Source organism: Ambystoma mexicanum, chromosome 4q (genome assembly GCF_040938575.1).
Source record: "Ambystoma mexicanum isolate Mex_15411 chromosome 4q, UKY_AmexF1_1, whole genome shotgun sequence".
NCBI lineage: Eukaryota > Metazoa > Chordata > Amphibia > Caudata > Ambystomatidae > Ambystoma > Ambystoma mexicanum.
The window spans coordinates 132,658,953-132,684,563 of NC_090928.1; the positions used below are offsets into that span (position 1 = coordinate 132,658,953).

Genomic DNA, 25,611 nt, shown 5'->3' on the forward strand with positions numbered 1-25,611 from the left:
CGTTGTTTTTGTTCCCCTCCCTTGCCGCGCTCAGGAAAAACGCAATATAAATGAAATGCCATTTCATATCAGATACCATACCATATATCATATCATATATAAGGTATGCTACAACTCACGTGCCCTATATTTGCATCTCATGACACAGGATGAGCTTATGCCCCTTTCAATACTACATAAACAATGTGAAAACATTTTCATCACAGCATGAAAACAATTTCACTTATCTGCTTGAAGAGCACCTAAGAAAGGGGGGAGTCCCAGGCAGGACATGACATAGGAGAACTGCTGCATCAGGATTGGTACTTTTTCTTGAAGGCCAAAAGTACTTGCACACAGTGGACTTATGGGGATTTGTAGGCCCTTATGTTAAATGTTTTGTTGGTTTCACTTTTGTGTTACAAAAACAAAGAAACATTTTAATTTGAAAGGCTGCTGAAGAGTAAGCATTAAAGAGTTAACGCATAATGCTCGCCTCTGGTCTTGATATATAATTGCAAATGCATTGATTTGTGGGATCGCTTGGTGACTCCTATTGCTTCCCTACTGTTACTACTTATTTTAAGACGAGGTCAACACAGTATTCTATTCTGTAGTAGAAGACCGACTTCACACAGTACAATGAAATATAATGCATATTATGATTGCAAGGGTGCGGGTGTCTTATTCTCAAATTGTAGCGCTGTTATATGCTTTTTATGTGCATTTTGTTTTAGATTTTTTGAACTGGTGAATAGTATAACTGAAGAAATCGGGAAAAACACAGACGAAGGAGATTGCGAGGGAGAGTCCATGGAGGTAATGAAAGCAATATGTATTTTTGTTGATAATAAGCAACTCATATTTGAAAGATTGTTCTTATTTGTCTATTCCAAACATAGTATACATTATTTTTAGTTGATGTAGAGACTATTGAGGGTTCTTCCAAAAGATTATTGCTGCACAGCATTAGGAGAAATCTCTTAAAGGTTTGCATCATCAGCAGCCATGGCAATCTTCAAAAATGTAAGAGTTAGAATTATCTTAATACAAGAAATATCATAGTTTGACATGTATGGTGTGCAGTCAAGAATATCCACGATTATTCTCCAGCCAACTTCTGTGGTGATAGTTTTTGATTTGGTTGGATCCCAGATAGAATTGAACTGGCACCATTTACTCCCTTCCTAATGGCTTTCCCTTAGCAGAAACATGTGGAGCAGCGACTTTCGCCAGTGATTTCCCCCGAGAGCAGAATTTAATTATACTTCTAAAGAGTACACAAGCGTGCTTCAGCAGTTTGGAAGTTATACTTTGCTTGGACACTGCCAGTCATGTCCTCAGCTAGCTCATTTGCAAAACAGAAACATGATGTTTGGGAGATTTTTAATTAAACTAAACAGCAGCCATTGCTCTGGGAAACTCTCCAGACCATCGTTTTTTTAGCCTGTGATGCCGTTAAAGTATGGGAAAGACATCTGCAAAGCCCATACTGCTACTTCACGTATCCTCTGCACGAAACCAAAAGGAACCCCAGACCTTTCCTGACCTCAGAGAGGCTTAGCGACTCAAGCTACACCTCACTGACAATCATCAATGAGTCTCAAAAATGTCTGAGTTTGCTTGTGGTCTTATGCAGAAGGGATGTAACCTAGTCATTTGGACTGGTCTTCCCCTTTTGGGATGAGATCAAGATGGATTTTCATATGGTCTTTCCCCTTCTGTAATGGCATGGCAGGCTGTAAAACAATGGCTTGGAGGGTTACCCAGAGGCAATACCTTTCAGCCATCATCTTTCAGGTTTGCTAAAATCCACACAGTTCATGACAATGACTCTCCTGTGACCTCAGATGATGAGCTGGGGGCACTGCCATTGTAGTGACTGAGGCCTATTGGTTGGGTAAGTGATTACACGATCTCCTTTTGGGACATCCCATTGTCTGTCAGCATTTGTTACCATACATGGATATAACGAAGGGTGTCCCCAAACTTTGACTTTGTCCAGATGAGAGCTTTGGTCATGTGGAGTTCTATTCCCTGGTTTTATCTTTGGTATGGATTTACTTGCTTAAAAGTCAAACTATGAACCTCCTGCCTTGGAAATATTAGCTACTCTCACCCTAATAGTAACTCGGTTATTCACATAGCTCAACTGGAAACTCTTCATTATCTCTATAAGAAATATCAGGGATCAAAATGGGGTAATGACTTTTGTCCTGTCCAGGGAGGGGAGCTAATGATGTGTAGCGGCGTGTTATAAATGCCATATCATAAGTGTTTCAAGGCGCGACGAGGCAAGGGAGGGGAAACAGAGGGAGACAGACAACGATCCTACTAGGCCAGGTGACATTGAGATTGCGCAAGTACAGGAGAGAAGCTAAGGGGGAAGGTGAGGGGGGCAGTGCAGTACATAGGATAACAGTCAAATAAATAAAGACAATAAATAAAAGTGCAGCCAGCTGGTGGCAAGTGCAGGGGTAAGTGCAGACATCGGGTGTCAAGTGCTAGTAGCGGCTGTAGGGATACAGAACAGTCCCTGAGTACAAGACTCTGGCGGGGAGGAAACCCGAGCCCAAGATCAGAGGGTAGCCAGGTAACCAGTGCAGTTTCAGCGCTAAAATAATGGAATGGAGTGCTGCAAAACTCTTAACACCCCTAGGGACAGCCTAAAGTTCAAGCTATGGATTTCATAGTGGACACTTTCTAAGGAGCATTGAGTGTTTCACCATTGCCACTATTTCCTTCAGAGATTGTTGCCCCGTTTAAGTTCAGAATAAACTTGAAATTATCCACAACTAAAGTAACTGATAGTTTCCTCACTCCTTTTACATTGTGTATGTCTAATGGACAGGCAACTAAGTACTTAGGAACATTTGCATTGTCTTACATTTTGAACACTCCAAATCCAATATGGATTCATCTAAATTCTTCCATTGTTCAGGTCAGCTTTGTACATTTACTTTTCTTTTCACTCCAGTCAGCTCCTGAGTAAGTAGTTTCTCAGTGAATGATCAGGTGGCAAATGTATAAAAATAATGCAAAAGCACCAATTGGGAAACATTTTTTTCTTTGTCTTTTTTTACTGGCTTGCTTTTTTTGCAGTTTGACTATGAGTATGACGAAAATGGTGACCGAGTAATTTTGGGCAAAGGAACTCACGGTGTAGTTTATGCAGGAAGAGACCTAAGTAACCAAGTCAGGATTGCTATTAAAGAAGTTCCAGAGAGGGATAATCGGTAAGTGGCGCAGACATAATATTTAACTTTTTTCTCATGGGTCTGTGTAGTTTATCCAGTAAAATATTGTGAACTGCAAAGTTGTGAATGTTTTCTACTAATAGGTATGCACATCCATGTGCTGTATGTGGCCTGTATAATGTAATGCTTCCCTTGGTGATAGCCATCATTTTTTACGAGAAATTAAATATAAATAAATCATTATCTGTAAATATTTTTACGACTGTTTCAACAAAAACAATTTCAGCCATTTAGCTCAGTTTGGTTTTGGATTTGATAAAAAGCAGAAAAGCAGAATGCCGGGGTTGGGGCAAGTGGGAAGGCCTGCATCGGACCAAATCCTTGGAACCATTCCAGGAAATTAAATCGGTCTACTGCAGACTTGTGAAACCCGCACTACAGATATACTGGAGGAAGAAGAGGATTTCCATCACCTAGTCTTGGAGAGCACTGATCTGACAAAAACATTTTTCATTTTTCATTTTTTACTTGGCTGGCTTGTGCTGATAGTGAGTTCCTACTCACCTCCAACAAGGTGAATGGAATGGTATGCCCAGGTGGCCTTAATCGATAGGACACTATTAGGGTGAACAGATGCCACTTTTCAAGATTTATGCTTTCCTTTAACAAACAATTGTATTCTGGGAGATGTAATTTTACTGAACTTGAATAGAACCAATTGAACTTAAGCAGCTGATACAGATGATTCGTAAAAAGAACAATGTGACTTCCCAGTGAGTCATTGGACCACTATACAGAAATGTTTTATTATTTTAAATCTATAATACAGTCAGCATCCATGCATACCACGTGTAAAGAAATTGGGATATGATATATGTCAGTCAAAAGCTTCATTTGTATGCAGTGTGAGGGGCCAGCAATGCGAGGCGGGCAACTGCTTGTGAGTTTTTCAAAATCTACCATTTTATTAAAGAATAATATATGAAAACAAAGCCCTGCTTGCTCTACTCTACTGAGGATTTCCCTGCATAGTCTATAAGCTAAGGGAACATTCTCTAGGATGGGATAACTGGCCCTCTCACAAAACAACATGCATACAAAGAAAATATATGGCAACACACTATAATAAACAATATTAAAACAATGGGCCTCATTTAGAGTCTGCCGGTCCGGAAACAACGGGGATGGTAAACCCGCTGCCACTGTTGTTTCTGGACCGGCAGATTACGAGTTCTGCAGGCGGGAGGTGTTACGACACCCGCCTGCAGACCGAAATGGAAACACTGGCTCCGGCATAGACCGAACCAGTGTTTCCATTGTCCCCATCCCCATGTAGTCCTATGTGACTCCATGGGAATGGGGATTTACGGAATTCTGCCCCCAGAATTACCGGGTCACTGGGGTTGTAATGCCCCGGTGATTCGGGCAATCACTGAGGTGGTAATTCATTCCAAGTCTGACAGCAACCCGACTGTTTTTCCGGCTCGGTTACGGCCAGACTTGGAATGAGGCTCAAAGTCTGAATTACCTTCTCCTGTTTTGGGTAAGGTCCCTTCTCCAGGAATCAAAGCCAACCCAAAATGTTCAGCTGCAAAAGAAAAGAAGGGTTTTAAACCAGCTCTTTCAAGTCAAAGAAAAAGTTCATCCAACAGCAATCCACTGGTAACAAATCTTTGTTCCTGGATGAAAGATACACTTCCAACTTCCAGAAAATAAATAGCACCAAAGGTAATATAATTCGCCACAGTTCAAAAGAAGATGTACTATTCCCCAATGTCAATAATACACAATTCTGTAGGACTTCTTTAGTTACAACTTTACATTGTTATATTTGTTGGGATGTTTTCTTTGTGCGGCTTCTTCCTCCTAAACAACCATATTTCTACTGTTGGTACTGTGAGAAAGGTCACTTTTGTCCGACAGTATTTTCCTGATTCAGACCACTTCAAGTTACATCTGCTCACAACTTAGTATACCACCACAGTTTAAGTAATACTACCACAGCTCAGTACTTTGAATTGATAGACGGGCTTCGACAAGATACACTTCAACCTCTTCAGGTAGACAAGGCACTCTTCCTTTCAATTACTTTCTCAAAAGGGGGCAGCCTCTCTGCCTCTCCTGTCTGTCTGCCACTATAACAACCAGGTTCTCTCCGGTTTCTGCAGTCTTTGGTACCACAGATTGCTTATGAAAAATATTCTGAAGTAGACACAATTACTTTCCCTTCCCCAGCTTTATTCACAACTTTCTGCCAGTTATCAGCCCAAGTAATTACCAAGAAACCTTGGTGACACTTCTATCTTAGGCCACTTGAGTGTTAATAATTTTGCAGTGCAACTGGGTGGCTCTTTAATTCTTGGAAAGGTTGGTTTCACTATAAAAATGGGGTGCCTCTTGGATTGGGTAATGCTTATTCTTCTCTTCAATAGTTTAGAGTTGTCACTTCATCGAAATGAAAAGAATGTCATTGCTAAATAGAGTATAAAATTGTCAGTTGAAAACACAATTAGGCACACACAAGCTCTTTAAAGTTGATTTCAAGGTTTGCAGATGAATAGAGAATTGTATTCCTGTGTAACTGCAAAGGATAGAGTTCTGACTTCCTTAAGGAATCACATTTAGGCACACATGACCTTTTTGATGTAGTTTGCACACTTTACAACTTGTAACTCGGGTATTGTCAAGATTAGGTAATACCGAAGGGTTTAGAGAACGTTCCCTCTTCTTAATTAGGGACACGCGACCACTCTGTTACACAGCAATAATCTTTCAATCGTTCACAATAGACTTGGGTGCTACATTTCCATTGTTCATATTGTGAATGTGACGAACAACTTCTACTCGCATAAAGCCATACGGGAGTGAGCAAGTAGTTGTATACTGTTATCGGTAAGGCTTGCGCAAAGTGTTTCACCATTGCCAAGTGTTAGAACGCTGTGCTTCACTCACCGGCTTCTCAGACACTTTGTGGGTTGCACTGCTGTCCCGAGTTCCACTTTAACTTCTAATGCTTCTGACTCGCTGGGGACCGACACCTTCTCTTGAACTGGTGTCTCTGGTCTGGCCACTCATATTGGGTGTTCCTTTTCCTCCCGAGACCCACGGCTTGCCTCTTGCTTCTTGCCTTAGCAACTCGGTGAACACTGCAATCAGGCTCACATGGGGAAAATAGTTTCTCCTGCATGTCTTCCCCTGCGCCGCCACTGCACTTGAGTCTTTGGCCGAACAGGACTCTCAGAAATTGCAGTTGAAATCTGCTGTTTCTACACACTGGCGTCCCTCTTGTTCTCCCAAATCTGTGTGGTTTGCTAGCCTTGTGAATTCTGCCTGCTTCTACTGCTACAGCCTGCACTCCAGCTCACGTTCCAGCTCCTACTAATCCTTCCTTCCTGAGGGGGCCTTTTATACCTCCCAGGTTCAGTAATAGGCTTCAGGTGTGGGCTCTTAGCCTTAATTGCCTGACTACTGCAATGGCTACTAGGTTTAAAAGCCTGACTGCTACATCTACATGCCTCTTCTGCCCTCTTCTTCTTCTCAGTACCTCTTGGATTGTGTGACTCATCGTTTCTGTCAATACAGTTTGTTTTTTCCACTTCAGCATTACTTACAAGGGTAGATTTAATTCCCTTACATTTTTTAATAGATGGTCTATGAGAATTAGCTATTACAGAGGAAGGTGGTTTAGTGAAGACATTTCCTACTACTTAACATTGTACCCTTGGGATTGAGGAAAATGTTTAGTTTGCAATACCGAAAAGTATCTTTCTTTCGGTATGATTTGCTCTGGTTTTATAGCCTTGGTGTTCCCAACCCTAGATCTAATATGATGTTTCGAGACATTAAAATGACAATAAGCTGTGACCTCTTTAGGCACATTGGGAAGAATCATCTTGTCAGAGGAAAAATACTGTGTCTAATCCCACAGAATATCCTCACTACACAGGGACCGGTCTCCTCCCTGATGATCCTCCCGCAGTGCACCACCCCCAGGGTTGGTATCAGGAAGCATCTGCCTTCCCCTGACCACCTGGTCAGAGACTTTAGGCAGTGTTTCAGTTTAGGGATATGTAGGATTCTTCACAGCAGCCTAATGTCCCTACTAGCTCACAGCATGACACACATGCGTAGAGACATCACCCCACTATTGTGAATTTGGAAGACACAACCTGCTCTGGATGTGAATTGATTAATTTGTTCAAAATGACCCCAGTTGCTACAAGTAATAAAGTTAAGTAATCTAGACGACCCCTGAGCCTGTCTAATGCCCAGTTAAATAGTTTACCCAAAAGGCAAAAAAATGGAACGCCAAAATGTGGTAAGCATAAGGTGATCTGGAATGCTGACTGAGCAGAGGATGAAAAGTGAGGCTTGATGGAATCTACAAACTGATCAAGTGGGGGTCTGAAGGCAATTAACCAATCCAAATAAGGTTCAGAAGTCTGCACACAGTGCACCGCAAATGGGGGGAGGAGAGGAGGTGTTTTGGCAACCTTTTTCTGCACACCTCAAATCTGACCCCATTGCCAGTGAACAAAGCGACAAACTGTCTTTCAATCCGAAGTGGAACAGGGCATTTTTCTGGAACTATTGCAAAGAATGGAGCATGCTGTATATACTGTCCAGGACCAGTATCCTATGTTCAGTATACCATGCTGCAAAAGCAGGTCTATCAAAATGTACCTGCCTTTTGTTATGCTAGAATGAAAGTGCTGTAAGCGTGGGTGAGCAGTGGCTTCGTTCCACATGTCAAATGTTTCAATCCTTGGGTATCATGTGATCTGTGTTTCTTAAGGATTTCAATCAGGAAACACACCTTGGTCTTAGCCTAGTATGTAGCGCACAAAAACGAGTGAAATACTCTGATTTGGAATGTGGTTTTTGGCCTGTGGAATTGGAATGCTTTCTCTTCATATTCTACTAATTCAGTTTGAGACGGCACACAACCCGTCTCATGCCCCATTTTTCAAATCCACCGGGTCACAATGGACCAGGAACCAGGCCAGTTGGTGTGAATGCAATATTTTTTTATTTTTTAAATTCAAAGGAAATCATACACATTTTAATACTGGGCAGCAATCACCAATGTGGTGATAATTACAATGGAAACTGAAACAATACACTTGGTTAACCTTCTACAAGAACATATACAAAGCACAAATTAATAGGAGCACTTTTTCTCTTTGGGTAGATAGCACCTGAGTTAAGATTTCAGGGATATTGTGCAGCAAACAGAATCAAAATCCGACCTTCCCTCATGAAATAAGAGGCAAAAATGTTAAGCCCTTTTGTAATGGCACAAAATGACTCTCAGAAATTGACAAATAATTAATGTGCAGTTAAATCTATGAGGCAAATATGATTTTTCATGATAGCAGGAATGGATAAACACTAGCAATAACAAGGTTAATTCTCAACAAAAGGCATACAGTATAATAACAAGTTGAAAGTAAGAACACGATGCAGCCGACTCACACGTTGGAAAGTAGCATTTTACACGGATGCAGTTTTAAATGTCACAAACCCGTTTGAATGAAAAACAAGTCAAATACTCTGATTTGGAATGCGGTTTTTGGCCTGTGGAATAGATTTATATCACGGGTACAATATAAGAGTGAACGGATGGTTGTAGCTGAAGATTTGGATGAGATTTGCAAGATCAAAGGAGGTTCGATTTTGGCAAAATGAAGCCGTGAAAGAGAGAAAATCGGCTGGGAAAGAAAGACAGATTTTACTTAACCTAGATTATTAAGCCTATATTGTTAAAGAAAGACACGGTAGTATCCCGGGTTAATTTGCAACTCAACCCTTTCACCTGTGTTCAGATCTATATGGGAATAATTTCAATTATTGCAAATATTGCTAAGGAATTACAAGATGGGGTGAATGAAAGAATGGCGCTAACACTAGGAAATCACAGACAAGATGCACAAAGAATTCTGACAGTAGGACAAATTGCCAAGGCATGGAGTGGAATAAATACAAGAGAGTCAGGATGGGTAGGCTATGTGTTTCTATGGGATGGGAAATACTTACAGTCCACGCTTGAGTTTTGGGATTTTGGAACAGTCGTCCAGGTCTGGTCACCACACAGCGGGCACCCCTTACAGCAAACAGCTGGGTAATTCTGGTCATTGGATGGCACAGGTACAGATGAATGACCGGGGTATGGCGGGCCTGCAGTTAGTGGGCAAAAAGCCGGTCTGGTCACAGGGTGCTAAAAGTACACAGCTTTTCCCCTGGTTAATGGGGTTTTAGTGGGATTTCTAGATCAAGGCCTGGCTGAAAGAGGATCAGCTCTCCTTTGGCCTTGTAGTGCAATCTGGCAAGATGAATGTAGAAGATCAAGAATGCAGTCGCTGGAAATTTAGGAGAGTCTGTCTAGAGTCCTGTCAGTCACCTTTTTAAAGCATGGTGACATCACAGAATTATACGGTAGGGCAGGCTTAGCTGAGTATGCCCTAAAAAACTGGATTGGTCAGGGGCGATTGTTACCGCCTTCTTGTTAACTGATTGGACTCTTAGAGACATGACATCAGCTTTATGATATGGGTTTTCTAGGTACAGAACCTCACACAGTTCATTTTGCCAGAACTCAGTTTTGACATAAATGGCAAATTTTTACAGTTGTGGCGTCTTAACAAATCACATGGGTAGATTACATATTTTATGTAGAGCATGGCAGTCCAATTCTCACAGTTGTAGGACCCGATTCGACCGTTAAATCATTTTTCATCGTTTTCAGTGAGAAGTATTCAGCCTAAAATTCTATAACTGTATACATGTGTATAGACTATTATTAGGCATATCAGTATTGAAATTCAAAGTGGCATCATTTATGGTGGGTCCTGGGGTTTCCAGGAACAAAGGTCCAGGCAGCCAGACCGATCTCCAAATTAGCATCGCTGCAAACACAAGGCGGGAATACGTTTTTTTTTCAGTCCCCCCTCCTCAGCCCCAGCCTCAGAGGGAGAGAGAAGGCATGACATTCCCTTGTTGGTCCACGTGTATCCAGTGGGGGGGGCAGGCTTGCCCTTCACGCACAGTATTGGTGCGCCAGGTTTGCGGACCCCTGAATTCTATTAGTAGTGTCCTCGGGCTGCCGCCTACCGGTTCCTCCCTATCCTCTCTCCTCCCCTCCACTTCCACAGATCAGGACAACAACTCTGGCGTAAATTCAATCGCTCATAGAGAGCAAGGCATTGGAAGAAGTCCCTGCCTCCAAGCGGGGATGGGCTTCTGCTCCAGGATTTTCGCCATACACAAGAGGAACCAGGCTGGGCCGAGGGTTGTGTTGGACCTTTCCACCCTTAACCTCTCCCTCTCTCTTCAAGAGTTCAAGATGGTTACCCCAGCACTTAATGCCGGAGACACTGTGCAAGGGAGACTAGATGTGCTCCCTGTATCTGAAGGACTCGTACCTACACGTCCCGATTTGGCAGCCTCATTGGTCCTTCCTGAGGTTCAGGATCATGGGCTTCCATTTCCAATACAAGATTCTACTCTTTGGCCTCAATTCAGCCCCCAGGGTCTTTACCAGGCTGATGAATGCAGTGGCAGCCCTTCTCAGGGCCCAAGGGCACCAGGTCTACCCATACCTGGACGGCTGGCTCGTCAGAGCGAGCTTGCCGGAGGCAGTCCATCACGCCACCTCTTCCTTCATGAGTACTCTACATGAAATTGGATTTTCCATCAATGTCAAGAAGTCACAGCTGCAGCCTACGCAGAGTCTGGAGTTCCTGGGCCTCATCTGGGACATGAGCACCGAGAGAGTTTCCCTTTGAGGACAAGATCACAGCCATCAAGAGGGCTATGGGTCATTTTCTCAGCACACCGTTGACCTCTGCATGGTGGTACCAGCACCTCTTGGGTATCATGGCGGCATGTCTATTGGCTCTGCCTCAGACTAGGTTCGAAATGAGACAATTACAACTGCACTTCGCAGCCTCATGGAGTCAGGAGCTGGGTTCCCAGGCGGAAATAGTCAGCATCCCCTCCTTTCTACACCAGGACCTCATCTGGTGGAGCACGGACTGCAACTTGAGGGTAGGCAGACCCTTCCGGCAAGCAGCACCACAGCTTACCATCGCCACAGATTCATCCTTGGAGGGGTGGGGGCTACCCTGGACAACCACAGCGTCGACGATGTATGGTCTCTCCAGGAACAGGAGGCCCTTATCATTTGGCTAGAGTTTAAGGCGATCTGGCTCGCTCTGAAAGCCTTCCTGCTGATTATCATGTCCTCATTTAAACAGACCATTCCACCAGCATGTATTACATCAACAAGCAGTGTGGCACCTGGTCTCCTCCTCTATGCACCCTGGTGTTCAGCATCTGGGAATGGGCGCTTGGGAACGGCATATACTTGACGATGATCCACCTCCCAGGGGAGTCAAAACTGGAGGCAGACATGCTCAGCAGGCTGGGATCAGACAATTATGAATGGCAATTGAACAGTCGGGTCTTTCGGAGGAACTTCGACGTATGGGGTCATCCACAGGTGGACCTCTTCGCCACATGGTATGACCGGGAGTGCCCTCAGTTCGCATCATGGCAGGGACAGGGCCTAGGTTCCCTGGGCGATGCGTTTCATTTACAGTGGAACAACATGAACGCATATGCATTTCCTTCCGCTCCCCTGATACACAGGGTGATCTGCAAGATAAGGGAGTCACTACAACTCAGTATCATTCTAATATCTCTGTGGTGATCGGCAAGACCATTCTTCTCGGAGCTGCTCATCCTGTCGTACCAGCCTCCAATTCATCTTCCATTGGGCCCAGCTAATCTACTATCGTAACAAAGGGGTACGGTCATACACCACGCCCCGCAGAAGTTGACCCTTGCAGCGTGGTTCCTGAACAGGTTACATTGAAGCATCTGTGGCGTTCGCAGGCTAACCTAGACATCATACACGGTGCTAGGAGTGATGGTACTAGGAGCCAGTACAAAAGCAAGTGGTCTAAGTTTAGTCTCGGCTGAGTCTAAGGAGGTTGATCCTCTTACTTGCACATTGGATGACGTGCTATCCTTCTGCACACCTCGCCCACTCGGGGGTGCAAATAGACACCTGCCGCACCTATCTGGGAGCCATCAGAGCCTACCGGAACTCCGAGAAGGATGTTTTCTCTTCCTCCAATCCAGTGGTTAAGACATTTGGCGGGCATCACCAGTCTCTAGCCGCCTATCAAGAAGCCACACCCCGTGTGGGGACCGTCAACATAGTACTGGGCACCTTGGTGCATAAACCCTTTGACATCAGGCTGGTTACCATTAAGACAGCCATTTTGGTGGGCCTTACGTCTGCACGCTGGGTCAGCGAGATCCTAGCTCTTGTGGCTTCCGAGCCTTACACTACCATTCATAGGGACGAGGTGGTCCTTAGAACGTATCCTGCGTTTCTGCCTAAAGTAGTCTTTGTTCCACCTAAATGAGAAGATTGTGCTACCCACTTTTTTGAGGACCCTAAGGTCGAGGCTCAGTGGGTCCTGCATTGTCTGGATGTTAGGCACGCTCTAAAATTCTACCTGGATAGAACCAAGAGCTTCTGGAAATTGGAGGCTGTCGTAGTCACCTCTGGTGGGTCGAAGACAGGATATCAGACTTCTAAGGCCTCCATAGCAAGGTGGATGATTTCGGTCATTAGAGAGGCCTACGAGGGACAGCACAAGCCACTTCCGGCAAACATGCATGCCCACGCTATCGGAGCCAAGGCCACGGCAGTTGCATTCCAGAGGCACGTTCCTTGGCAGGTCATCAGCAGGGCAGCCACTTCGGCCACTACTTCGGCCTTCTGCAAGCACTACTGTCTGGATGCCGGCTCTAGGTCAGACGCAGCTTTCAGACGGGCAGTATTAAGGAATGTATTTTCTTAAGGAGGGTCACCTCTCCACCCTGGGGCTACTTTCAGTTGTAATCACCCATACAGTTTGGAGAAAAGGGGACGCGACATAGGAGTAATGATAAATTACTCAACGTAGTGACTAACGTGCTCCTAGTCCATTGTCCCCTTTCCTCCATACGTCCCACCATACACCCCCCCTAATAAAACTAGGCAATTATAATATTGTTGACATGTCAATGGGGACTGAGACGCTGGTGGGCGGAGTCATGGGGGGGGCTCATGCTCCCAGCGCCGTGCCACTGCGCGCCTCTGAGTTTAAACAGGAAGATTTGTTTTATGGTGAAAAGGGTTCCGTCTCCTATCCTTAGCGTGGGACGCCCATACATTATTTAGGAAAGGGGACTATGGACTAGGATTAAGTTAGTCACTACCGTGAGTAGCTTATAGATGATTCACCCTTTTCCCCTCAAATGTATTTGTGGAGTTGTTAACTTTCTCGCACTGACTAAGTGACTTAATACACTTTTTGAACGCCGCCAACTGAGAGATGCGAAAGGATCTGAAATTGAAACTGTTTCCAACAACAAAGAACCTATTGCGGTAAGCTGTGAAAAGCCTCTACTGTGTGGACGGCAATACAACGTGTCGCCTCTATAGGCAATTGTAGCTGGTCATATAAACTGTGATTCGGCCGTATCTTCAAGCATAACGAGGCAACCAACTGGTGCCGAAATACAAGATGAAACATATAAGCTAGTAAGAAGTGAAGAGGAAGGGGCACCTCTGAGTGTTTTCGAGTGAAGAGGTGGAAACTGAGTCGATCACCGCTGTTGATCGTGTGCAGAGTAGTACATGCGCAATACTGGCCAATATAATCAACAACACTACCCTTTTTGAATCTCCTTTTGATGTTACTGACTCGGAATTGCTTGATTTACATGTGCCAATGGGTTATCATTTCTGCCGCCCATACCAGCTGCCCCATTTAAGTCAACGGAACCGGCATTACAAGAAATTCCTCAATCTATGTCCTCAGCTCAATCGCATGTTAATACAATAGAGAAAAATTTGGTGCCTTATGACCTGGATCGATATATGTCCACAAATACGCCGCCGACTTGTCTGAGGTAAGATGCAAAGACGAGACCAACCGAATTCTCTTGTAATTTCAAATGAAAAGCTTGAGGCCTGCCATACCCGACTAGCGGTTTCCTTAACACATGCTACCGCAACTACAAGAAGTCTACCCTTGATAAGTGTCAGTGTGCCAAAAACCGGTGAGGTATACCATCTGCATAACGAATTCCATCCACACATTTTGAAAGGGTTGGCCCAACCTGACGGAGAAACAATCAAGAAAAAAGTCTGTTGCAATCAATAACGTCAGTTTAAATGCTTCAACGTCAGCACAAATACATCAAAGTGTGGACTTTGCTGGACGGGAAGCTAGATTAACTGAATGTTTAAAGGAAGACTATTTACAAATACAAGATAAGCTAATTAATAGCTTTGTTCAAACGTCTGCAAAAAAGCCTGCAATTGAAACGGTGGCTTTAAATTTGACTAGCAAAGCGGTTCGACTACCCACACCTTGTGGCTTTTCTAAACTTTGTGAACGAACTAGTACGCCACAAGTAAAAAGTGCCCCTGTGAAAGAAACTTTGACTGATGAAAGCAGCTCTACAAAGTTGTCTGTTTAGCGAAATGGCTCTGTAAATGTGGTTCTGGAAGCTTTGCATAACAACCCAAATGTGACGATCGATGTTAACGACCACCTAGTAGACGCCAATAAGCCAAATAAAGAGCTAGACATGGACAGCTCTATGAAGGCTAAGATCTCGGCGGCCGCCTCAATTCAAATACACAATAATGAGCTCGCTTCAACGTCCCTTGCATTGATACCATTTGTAAAATTATATAACTCGCTGAGTGAATCAAAAAAAGGTCAGGGAGCAATGCTGGCTCAGTTAGAAACAATAACAACAAACAGGGTTACGTTGTTGCGGAGAAGGCAAAAAAGAGAGAGCACGGACAAGCCGTTGGTTTCCTTTTAACCGTTAAAAGGAGATTGGACGTGGTAACACAAAAACAACGGTTTTATAGGAAAAAATATTTTATTACTCGATATATCTGAGGTAAAGCTAAAAGTTCATATCCTCAAACTTGAGTGCAAAGTATTCTGTTGTCCTGTGTTGTTATTTTTAATAGTTCCCGGTTACTCCTCTGCAGCACCGAGCGAGTCAGACGCCTCTACGACAGACGCCTCCACGATAAGACACAGAGCCACCAGCCAGTCTACATCAGAACAACCTCCTCCAGCACACATTGTGCACAGAGGAGTAACCTGGCCCCGCTTTCAGACATTTCTGAAACTCTCGGATTCATCTTCCCTCCTCTGAATTATGGTCCTGATGAATATGGCCCCAATTACGAGTGGATAAGATATTGCCACATAACAACTATTCCTGCGCGCACCCAGATGAAAAGAGTGTGCCTTTTTACTTGAGCTTCACCTCATCACCCCGGCCTTCTGGCCCTTTTATCTGTGCATTTCCAACCGCAGAAATTTCTCTGCTTTCCTGTGACCTACGGGAACTATTAAAAATAACAACACAGGACAACAGAATACGTACAGTTAACCTCTCCCAGGTTGAACCATCATCATACAGCCACAGAATTCAATCTCCAGTTTGGAACAGTGATGTACCTACGCCGTTGGATATGCCGCACTTTTTTGCCATACTTTGCACTCAAGTTTGAGGATATGAACTTTTAGCTTTACCTCAGATATATCGAGTAATAAAATATTTTTTCCTATAAAACCTTTGTTTTTGTGTTACCTCAGTTAGAAACAAAACTGTCAAACCTGGCTCACAGCTTCTCCCTGTGACAACAAAAGAGTGAAATGGAAGCAAATCTAACTTTACAATGGCAAAAAAGACTAGGAGATCTTGCAATGAACGAGCGTACCAACTCGGCTGATCTCATGGAAGCAAATCTCGAGTGTATGAAATTGTTTTGTCATCTAGATAAGTTGACTACAAACCGTACCACATCTGGATATGCTGCTCCGGAGCCAACAAACTGGGGTCACTACCACATTGGGTTGTAATGCGGTCCCCAAAGAAGTACTGGCTACCAACAGCATTAGCCAATCTAAAGCAGTGCAAGCGAAATCAACAACTGTGCCGGCTGTGCCAGTTACATAAGGTTCTCCAACACTACACAGTGCAAAGAAGAAGCAAACATCTTGTGCAGTCACAGCAGTGCAACTGGCTGGAATTGCAATTGACGCTGAGATCCATAATGAATTACCTGTTGACCAACCACTCACTGAAGCAAAACAAACTCAGATGACCATCTTTGGCATCTATCTTTTCTGGTGGTGCAAAGACACTGCAGTCAAACTAAAACATTTTTTTTTTAAAAACACAAGTAAATGCCAAACCGAAAGTGGTTATCAAGAAATGTCGAACTAAGCAAAATCCAGCCAAAACCAATCAATTTATACGCAATCTATCGACACCACAAAAGTCTGGACTATTTCAGTGAGACACGTCTTCAAAGTTCCAAAAACAACCACTATCGAAAGAAAAGGAGGAAACGACTCGAAAGCCGACTGAGATGCATAAGTCAAGTCATGGGTTGAATCCAAAAAAAGTTTACTTTTGGACTCTGAAGCAAACTCAAACGACTCTGTTAATGGATTTACATGATCAATGTGAGTGGTCCACATATTCGATTGAGGCAAACGAGGAATCATTGATAGAGGACACTGATGGTCCATTAGGAGTGCCACCAATTCCATCCATCCCATCCCCTGCAACACTATTACATAAGGAAAGAGACATCGGGCCACTAAAAACAATGCGAAACCCAAGTGGGGAGGCGGAGTACCACCAGTTACTGGTCCAAAACATTCAACTATCTGCCTTAATGTAAATCTTAAAAGCTCTGAAAATCAACCAACGTTGGCAATTTTTTTTTTCCATCAAACTTAAATTCAAGATTGACGTTGGCACAAATGTCAAAACAAAAAGAACAAAAACGCTATGAAAAGGAAACTGTCAATAAACCTGTAAACTGGAAGGTGCAGATTGAAAATATATTCCCAGACGGAAATGAGGTAAACCTTAACAGAAGCAACGTGATGGGCTTACTACAGGTTATCCTCTCATTGCGCCCAATTACCTCGGAAGATATCCGAATTGTGCAATATATATCAGAGGCCTGCTCGGACCAAGTCCTGCTACATATCAACTCACAAGAAGTGGAAAAAACTCTACTATTAGCCAAAGATGAACTTCTTTGACATGGATGTGATGTCTTGGTTGCTAAGGATGAAAGAAAACATTGGTCTGAGAGCTCTTCCTCAGAAGACGACACAAGAACATCTAATGAAAAAAGAAGAGATATACTAAAGGACGTATTTAAAATACACCCAATGGTTGCAGAAGTTGAACCTCAGCCTCCAGCAGTGATTAGAAATGACAGGCCACACCGGAATTAACTAGACTCGCAACAAAGCAAAGTCCAATGAATCCTGATTTCCTGAAAAACACATGGTTTTATCCACCTTTTTCAAGATCTTCCTTTTTCATTGGAAAACAGCTTTGCCATATGTTTACAGGAGACGTGGCTACACGAGCCTCCAGTTATAGATGGATATACAATCCTGCTAAATCCGGCGGGCAAAAATGGGTTTGGCCGCCCATTTTCTGGTCTATTAACAATGGTAAACAACGAGTTTGGATGGACAATAAATAAAGTATACAAGCCTAACCAGTTTGTTCATGGAATCTTGATGGAATTAAAGGTGTCGAACTGCACACAATTAAAAAAAAATGTTATTGATAAACACTTATTGGAATCCGAAAAAGGATTTCAACTACTAGCTACCTAACTGCTTTAACATCAGTAATTGACGCCTGCTTAGTTACATTTTGTGAACTGCAGACAATATGTGGTGATTTAAATTGTTCATGGTTTGATGACAAACCTGATGATATCTTGACCACAAACTCGTCATCCGAATGCAATGCTCAGAGAAGAAATCTCTGGCATCTGGCTATGGAAACCCGCAATTGTGAAATGCTGAATGGCATGATGAAAAAGCAACAAACCACCAAAGTCCACCAGGCACTGTGGAACAACGTACAAAACTTTGGATTACATATGGATCTCTAACAACTTGTGGACCGTAATTGAGGACTTTAAAATATGTAAATCCTTAAACGGTGACCATGATCGACTTGAAATGTTTTGGTGTCTCCAGAGAGTGATCAGTGATGCCACATTTGCGACGCCTATAGGAGTCAACTGTGGTGGGAATAGATTGAGAATAAATACTTCGAAGGGATTGTGTCCTCCGACGTATTCCTTATCTTGATAGATTACATCCCAGCTTGCTGGCCTCGGAAATTTTTTCAGTAGAGGGCACTGCACGTCAAAGTCCCTCGAGCTGGTGTCCCTCGACAGCCACCGTCTCGGCACCGACGTCATTGTGCTTATAAATGGACTCGCGTAGCGACCGTTGCTCATTTCTGCTTTTCCGTGCTTTGTGGGCCTCGGAATCGTGTCGCTCAGTTCTTTCTACTTATTCTTCAAAGATATCATCTTTATTCGATGGCTTCATCATCCGAACCGTCGACCCCACAGTACGGCTTCAAAAAGTGTCGCGATTGTGGGAAGAAAATGTCGTTGACGGATCCTCACAGGATCTGTTTGTGGTGCCTGGGATCGGAGCATCATTGTTCGGAATGGGAGGACTGTATGTCCATGATGGCGAAAGCCTTGAAGGAGCGTAAGGGGAAGCTAGAAAGAGGTAAAACTTCTACTCCTTTGAAAGTTTCCTCGGCAGAGACCAGACATTAGTCTCTTCGCCGTCACAGGAAACATTCCCGTTCAAGGTATCGAAGCGGTTCCCATCAGTCTTCGAGATCGAAACACTCGAAAAAGAGGCGTCGTAGATCTCCCTCTTCTTCGTCTTCCATTTCCCTAGAAAGGGTCACCTGCCCCACGAAACACAGCTCTCCAGCTAAGTGGGAGGAATTCTGTAAGAAAATGCTTAGCGTCTTTGAGAAAGCAGCCTAGACCCCCTCGGAGACGGCTAAAGGTGATACCCTGGGTGAAAGACCCAAAAAATCAAAACGCTGCGAGTTGTTGCACCCGGCAAAAGAAACTGCCCGTCATGAACCCTCGAGTAAAGGCAGTAAGACCACGTCATCGACGCCGTCGTCGAAGGTTTCTTCGACTCATAAATCTGCGTCATTGCCTTTGACTTCCACGTCGACAACTTCGACGTTTTCTCAACTGGTGACAACAAATCTGGCCCATTCTGGTCTAGAAATGGGTTTTAAACCATATCCTAGGTCTGATTATTTTAGAGCTTTGTCCTCTATGAGGAAGGGGAGGATTCCGACCTTGAGAGACCCTTTGGGTTGCAAAGGACCACAACACCCATACCAGAGAAATGTATCTCTGAAGAGAACAGGTTAAAGGATCGTCAAGACTCTTTACATGAGGCAAGTGGTTTAGATATTTCTCCAGAAGTAGAATTTGCTAAACCAGACCCTGGGGAGCATGCTGAGACCCCTTATAGGGTTCTGATGGCCAGAATAATAGAGTTCATGGGGTGGTCTACACCTTCACCTTCTTTTCAGCAGGATGACCTTACTGACATTTTAGTTAAATGTCCACAGGAAGATCCTTTTCTTTTCATACTCCACTGCAAAGAAAAATATCTGCTAATTGGAAAACTCCTGAAGTTATCCCGGCAGTTAACAAGAAACTATCTGCCAAATACAGGGTATCTGCTTCAGACCCTGAATATTTGAGCAAACATCCAACTCCAGAGAGTTTGGTTGTACAAGTAGCAACGTCATCGAACAGTAGATCTGCATACCCTACTATTCCACAAGACTGGGATGATGAAAGGTTTGACGCTATGTCAAAAAAAGTATTTTTGGCATGTAATATGGCGCTTAAATTTATTAACGCCACTTGCACACTTGCAAGATTCAGCCATACACTTTGGGAGTGTGCTTTATCTGCGGCTGACTGTCTCCCGGAAGGAGAGGAAAGGGAAGCATTTTTAAACATCATTAAAGATGGGAAGGATGCAATGTGCGTGTACCTTCAAACTGGCATCGATTCTGCTGACAGTAACAGCAGGACCATGGCGGCCAGTACTACAATCCCCAGATTTGCCTGGTTGCGAAAGTCTGGTTTTGCTCCAGATGTACAGGCCAGACTTTTGAATATGCCCTTTGACGGCTCTTCTTTATTTGGTAAGAAGGCTGATGACAGCCTGGAGAAGTTACAAACATCTAAGGCAGCAGTGAAATCTGTTGGAGCTGCAATCTATCAGACTCCGAATCATCCCTCAGGAACATCCTGGAGGGGTAGGTACCTTTTGCTTTTACTCCTCTTTCGGAAAAGGCAGAGGACAGCCAGCTCAAAGGGGCCAAAAACAATTCACCCGTGGTGGACGGGTTAAAGGTACAAAAGCCGCAGCAGCAGGTGCATCTTTACCCTCGGCATCTGCGTCAGCCGCTTCTAAACCCAGGTAGGTTAACTCAACATCTGGCGAAATGGCAGGCTATTACGTCAGATGCTTGGGCATTGGAGACAGTTGCCCAAGGTTACTGCCTGCCTTTTCTACACACCCCTCAGTCATCCACCGGGGAACAAATCTTTGAGGTTTCCAGATCTGCTCCTTCTGCAGGAGATTCTAGACCTTCTAGAGAAAGGTGCCATAGAACCGGTACCTGCAGCGGAGAGGAACAAGGGATGGTATTCCCACTACTTCCCAGTACCGAAGAAGGACGGAGGACTGAGACCCATATTGGACTTACAATCATTTAACAAATTCCTCAGGAAGGACAAGTTCAAGATGGTAACTCTCTCTGATCCTTCAGGCCCTCCAGCTTCAGGACTGGCTGGTATCTCTAGACCTTCAGGATGCTTATTTCAATGTGCCAATTCATCTCAAACACAGGAAATACCTGAGGTTCGCAATTGCCAACTCTCACTATCAATTTCGAATTCTGCCATTTGGACTGACCTCCGCCCCGAGGGTCTTCACCAAGCTAATGTCGGTAGTGGCTGCAAGTCTAAGGAGGGAAGGGATCCACGTCTACCCCTACCTGGCCGATTGGTTGATCAGAGCAGTATCTTTGTAACAAGCTCAGATCCAGCTATATTATGTCTGCCACTTCCTTCACAAACTGGGCTTCTCCCTCAATTTAAAGAAGTCACAGATGATACCATCACAGTGACTCCAGTTCATTGGAGCGGTCCTGGACACTTCCCTGGGGAAAGCCTCGCCACCAGAGTTGAGGGCTCAAGATATTCTGCAGATGGTCACCAAGTTTCAAAATGCCCAACGTCTTCCAGCCTTCGACTTTTTGAGGTTGCTAGGCCTTATGGCATCCTGCATCTTCCTAGTGCCAGAGGCTCGCCTGAGAATGAGATCCCTCCAGTGGGCTCTAAGAACCCAATGGTCGCAATTCTCAGGAAGAATGACAGATCTCCTTCAGGTCCCGGACAGAGTGGCTCGAGACCTTCGGTAGTGGGCCTGTCGGGAGAACATTTTGAAAGGAGAACAGTTTTGGCAACCATGGCCGGATATAACAGTAGTCACAGATGCCTCACTCACGATTTGGGGTGCCCATGCCAACGACTTGACCATCAGCGGCCGTTGGTCTCCATCGGAGTCGAGACTACATATCAACCTGTTGGAGCTGAGAGCTATCAGACTAGCGCTGAAGGCTTTTCTGCCACCTGTACAAGGCAAAAATGTCCTAATAATGACGGACAATACAGTGGCCATGCACTACCTCAACAAAAGAGGAGGCGTAGGATCATTGCCACTGTGCAGAGAGGCGATGCAGCTCTGGTTTTGGGCAATTCAAGAAGGAATCTCTCTATCGGCAGTTCACTTAGCCGGAGAGAAGAACTTGACAGCGGACGCTCTGAGCAGGCAGAGCACAGTCTCCCACGAGTGGGAGTTAGCTCAGGAAGTCCTTCAAGAGATCTTAGCCCTTTGGGGAACCCCTTAAGTGGATCTGTTCGCCACCAGTATCAACAGAAAGTGCGATCAGTTTTGTTCAAGGGAATTTCCCCTGAGAGGAACTCTAGGGGACGCGTTTGTAGTGGACTGGGAGTTTCCACTTCTGTACGTGTTTCCTCCAGTCCCTGTCATTCCTCAGATGATCAGGAGGTTGAGAAGATTCCGGAAGACTATGATCCTAATTGCCCCAGACTGGGCCAGGAGAACGTGGTACCCGGACCTTCTGGACATGTCCATCTGCCCTCCGATTCGTTTCCCGCACAGAGAGGATCTTCTCTCCCAGAAGGGAGGTCAGGTTCTCCATCCAGACATCAGAACCCTCAACCTTCACGCTTGGTTTCTGAAAGGTTGAGCTACAAGGATTGGGACCTCCTGGATGACGTCATGGAGGTGTTGCTTTCGGCTAGAAGGCCAGCAACAAAGACTTTATACTGCCACCGTTGGAACAGGTTTTGCAGCTGGTGTAGAGAAAAGAATATCAACCCCTTTTCATGCGGTACACCAATGGTGTTATCTTTTTTGCTCTTTTTGACAAATTCAGGTCTTCAAGTTGGTATGATCAAGGGCTACCTCTCAGCGCTGTCAATTTTCAAGCGCACTGCGGAGGAGCCATCATATTTCAAATGACCCCTAATAATCCAATTTCTGAAGGGGTTAACTAATGTCTATCCCCCAAAGCCGTTCCAGGTTCCCTTGTGGGACTTAAATCTAGTCTTAAATTTCCTGATGGGTACTCCCTTTGAACCACTCCATTTTTGTTAATTAAGATTTCTCACCCTTAAAACAGTCTTACTAGTGGCTCTAACATCTGCCAGAAGAGTGAGCGAATTACAAGCTCTAACTTGCAAACCTCCTCATACAATTTTTCACAAAGACAAAGTTGTCTTACAAGTGAAGCCTAATTTCCTCCCAAAGGTAGTCTCTGAATTCCACATCACTCAGAAGATAGCCTTACCTTCATTCTATCATCCTACCCATCCAGGGAAAGAGGAAGATAGGCTACATAGGCTGGATCCACGGCGTGCCTTGAGTTTTTATATCAGCAGACTTGCTAGGATAAGGCAAGCAGACCAACTGTTTATAGGTTAATGCAGGACACAAATTAGGATTGGCAATCACAAAACAGACCATTTCAAGATGGATTTTTTAGCCATTCTAGAATGCTACAAATTGGCAGGGAAAAAGCCCCTTCAATACCCTAGGGCTCATTCAACCAGGGGTATCCTCTCCAAAGAGGGGTACCGATTCGGGACAGATGTGCGGCTGCCACATGGTCGTCCGCACACACCTTTACAAAATTCTACAATCTGGATTCCTCCTCTAGCCAGGAGACAAGATTTGGCAAAGCTGTGTTACACTCTGCACACCACTGCTATGGAGTCTATCAAGATAAGGAATACGTCGGAGGACACAATCCCTTCGAAGAACAAGTTGCTTCTTACCTTGTAGCGTTCTTTCGATGGGATGTTCCTACGGCGTATTCCTTATCGCTCCTCCCATCCATCCCTGCAGTAAAAACTTCCCTTGTAGTTGGAGCTTACGCTCCTTCAAGGTCAATAACCAATTCATGCACAGCTAAATTTCAAGCTTCAAAATGGAACTGAGCAACGGTCGCTGCACGAGTCCATTTATACGCACGATGAAAGTCGGCGCCGAGACGGTTGCTGTCGAGGGACACTAGCTCGAGGGACTTCGACGCACAGCGCCCTCTACTGAAAAAGATTCCGGTGCCAGCAAGCTGGGATGTAATCTATCAAGATAAGGAATACGTCGGAGGAACATCCCATCGATCTTGTTCATCTCAATTAAATACGTTAAATCAAAATATACAGTTCGGAAACATTTCCCCAAGAAGCAAAATAAACTATGCACCAATGCTTTCGAAATTCAACGTGGAATTCCAAGTAGGCAAAAGATCAACTCAAATGCGGACCCATTAATTCAGCTCCTCTCTATTCCATGAAAAAAAGACGTTGAAGTCTGACCTTAGGAAATTAATAAAGCGATTGGGGATTAATGCCAAATCCGAAAATAAAAAAAGATAAATGAGATACAGAAACTGGTTAAAATCCTTTTTCCTTAATAAGAGATCAAGAAAGAGGGGAAAGAATGCTGAACGTAATTACCGCTTATAAATCGAGAGAAATTTGGAAAATCCTAAACGGACATCTAAACCAAGTTGTGATGCAGTCAAATGGAATTCCAAGTTTGAAATCAGAACAGCATTTCCGAAATGTATTTAGTGCACCATACCCGAGAGAAATCATTCCAACTGTAACATGCAATGAAAATTGGAATGTAGTCGAGGGTGCAGATGGTATTGCAATTGTAATTCAGCATTTAAAAAACTCTCGAGCAGCAGGACCCGATGGTATCACGAATGTCATGCTGAAAGCCAAAAAAGATCTATGGTCTAGTTTCATTGCACAATTATTTTAGCTGATCTCAAAGTGGAAGGAAGTACCCGATCTTGACAAACAGCAGTAGTTGTGCCTGTTTTTAAGAGGGGCGGTCGGGACAATCCTGCAAACTATCACCCGATTGCCCTTCTTGATACCATTGGCAAGATTTTCGCAACATGTTTGCAACGTATACTGTCAGCGTGGGCAAATCAAGATGGCCTGATGAACTGTCGTCAAACAGGTATTACCAAACGGGTGGGGACTGAGGTAAACCTGTTAATATTAAACCTGTTAAAACTTGATATGTTTAAAAAAAAAAGTCAAAGCTCTTTTTTGCATTTATTGATGTGCGTCAAGCCTTTGACACAATAAATCGTGCCAAACTGTGGGAGAAGCTGACTAAGTGGTCCTGTCCATCGTCGTTATTACAACCACTGATGGCTCTTCACACTAATACATCGATGCGTGTGTGAACAAACACACACAGAGAGCTATCTGACGAAATTCCTACAACAAAAGGGGTCGAGCAAGGTTGCCCCTTGGCGGCGTTACTGTTTAAATTATTTATTTCTGACATTCCAGTTGCACTCTGAGAAGTCAAGTGTTTCCCGCCGAAAGTTAACGGCCGGCAGCTCAGCTGGGCAATCTATGCTGATGACATCGTGTTTACAGATCTTACTGAAATTGGCTTACAGAGGCTTCTTGGCAAATTTCAATCCTATTGCGAAGAAAACGATCTGAAAATAAACTAGAAGACCACCAAGATCTTGACTATTGGTAAAACTGAGACAAGGAAAGATAAAACATTTAAGTGGACAATCTGAGACGAAAAGATCGAGAAAGTCTCAGCTATTCGTTACCTAGGAGTACTTGTCAATAATTCCATAAGAGAATGGGACTGGTCCATGGACCTAAAACATTGAATGGCTGGTTTTGCATTGCAGGGTGCACAAATACATGCTGAATATGGCAAATTCACAGTAATTCCTGCCCTGACATTTTACATGCAGAAAGTTGTCCCCGCGATCAGCTTTGGTGGTGAAGCGGGGTGGAACTTGAACCACCAATGTTGGGCAACCTTAGAAGGGACGTTCTGGAGACGTGTTCTCAGATTAC

The 25,611-nt window shown here is 44.1% G+C and overlaps 1 protein-coding gene across 2 annotated transcripts in view; it reads left to right on the forward strand.

Moving 5' to 3' along the window:
- MAP3K5 (mitogen-activated protein kinase kinase kinase 5) overlaps positions 1 to 25,611 on the forward strand; it is a 1,851,596-nt gene that overhangs the window by 1,211,127 nt on the left and 614,858 nt on the right. For both annotated transcript variants that reach the window (XM_069607656.1, XM_069607657.1), the window contains exons 14-15: positions 717 to 798; positions 3,082 to 3,215. In XM_069607656.1, coding sequence (XP_069463757.1) covers positions 717 to 798; positions 3,082 to 3,215 — 216 coding nt within the window. The remainder of the gene's footprint in view (positions 1 to 716; positions 799 to 3,081; positions 3,216 to 25,611) is intronic.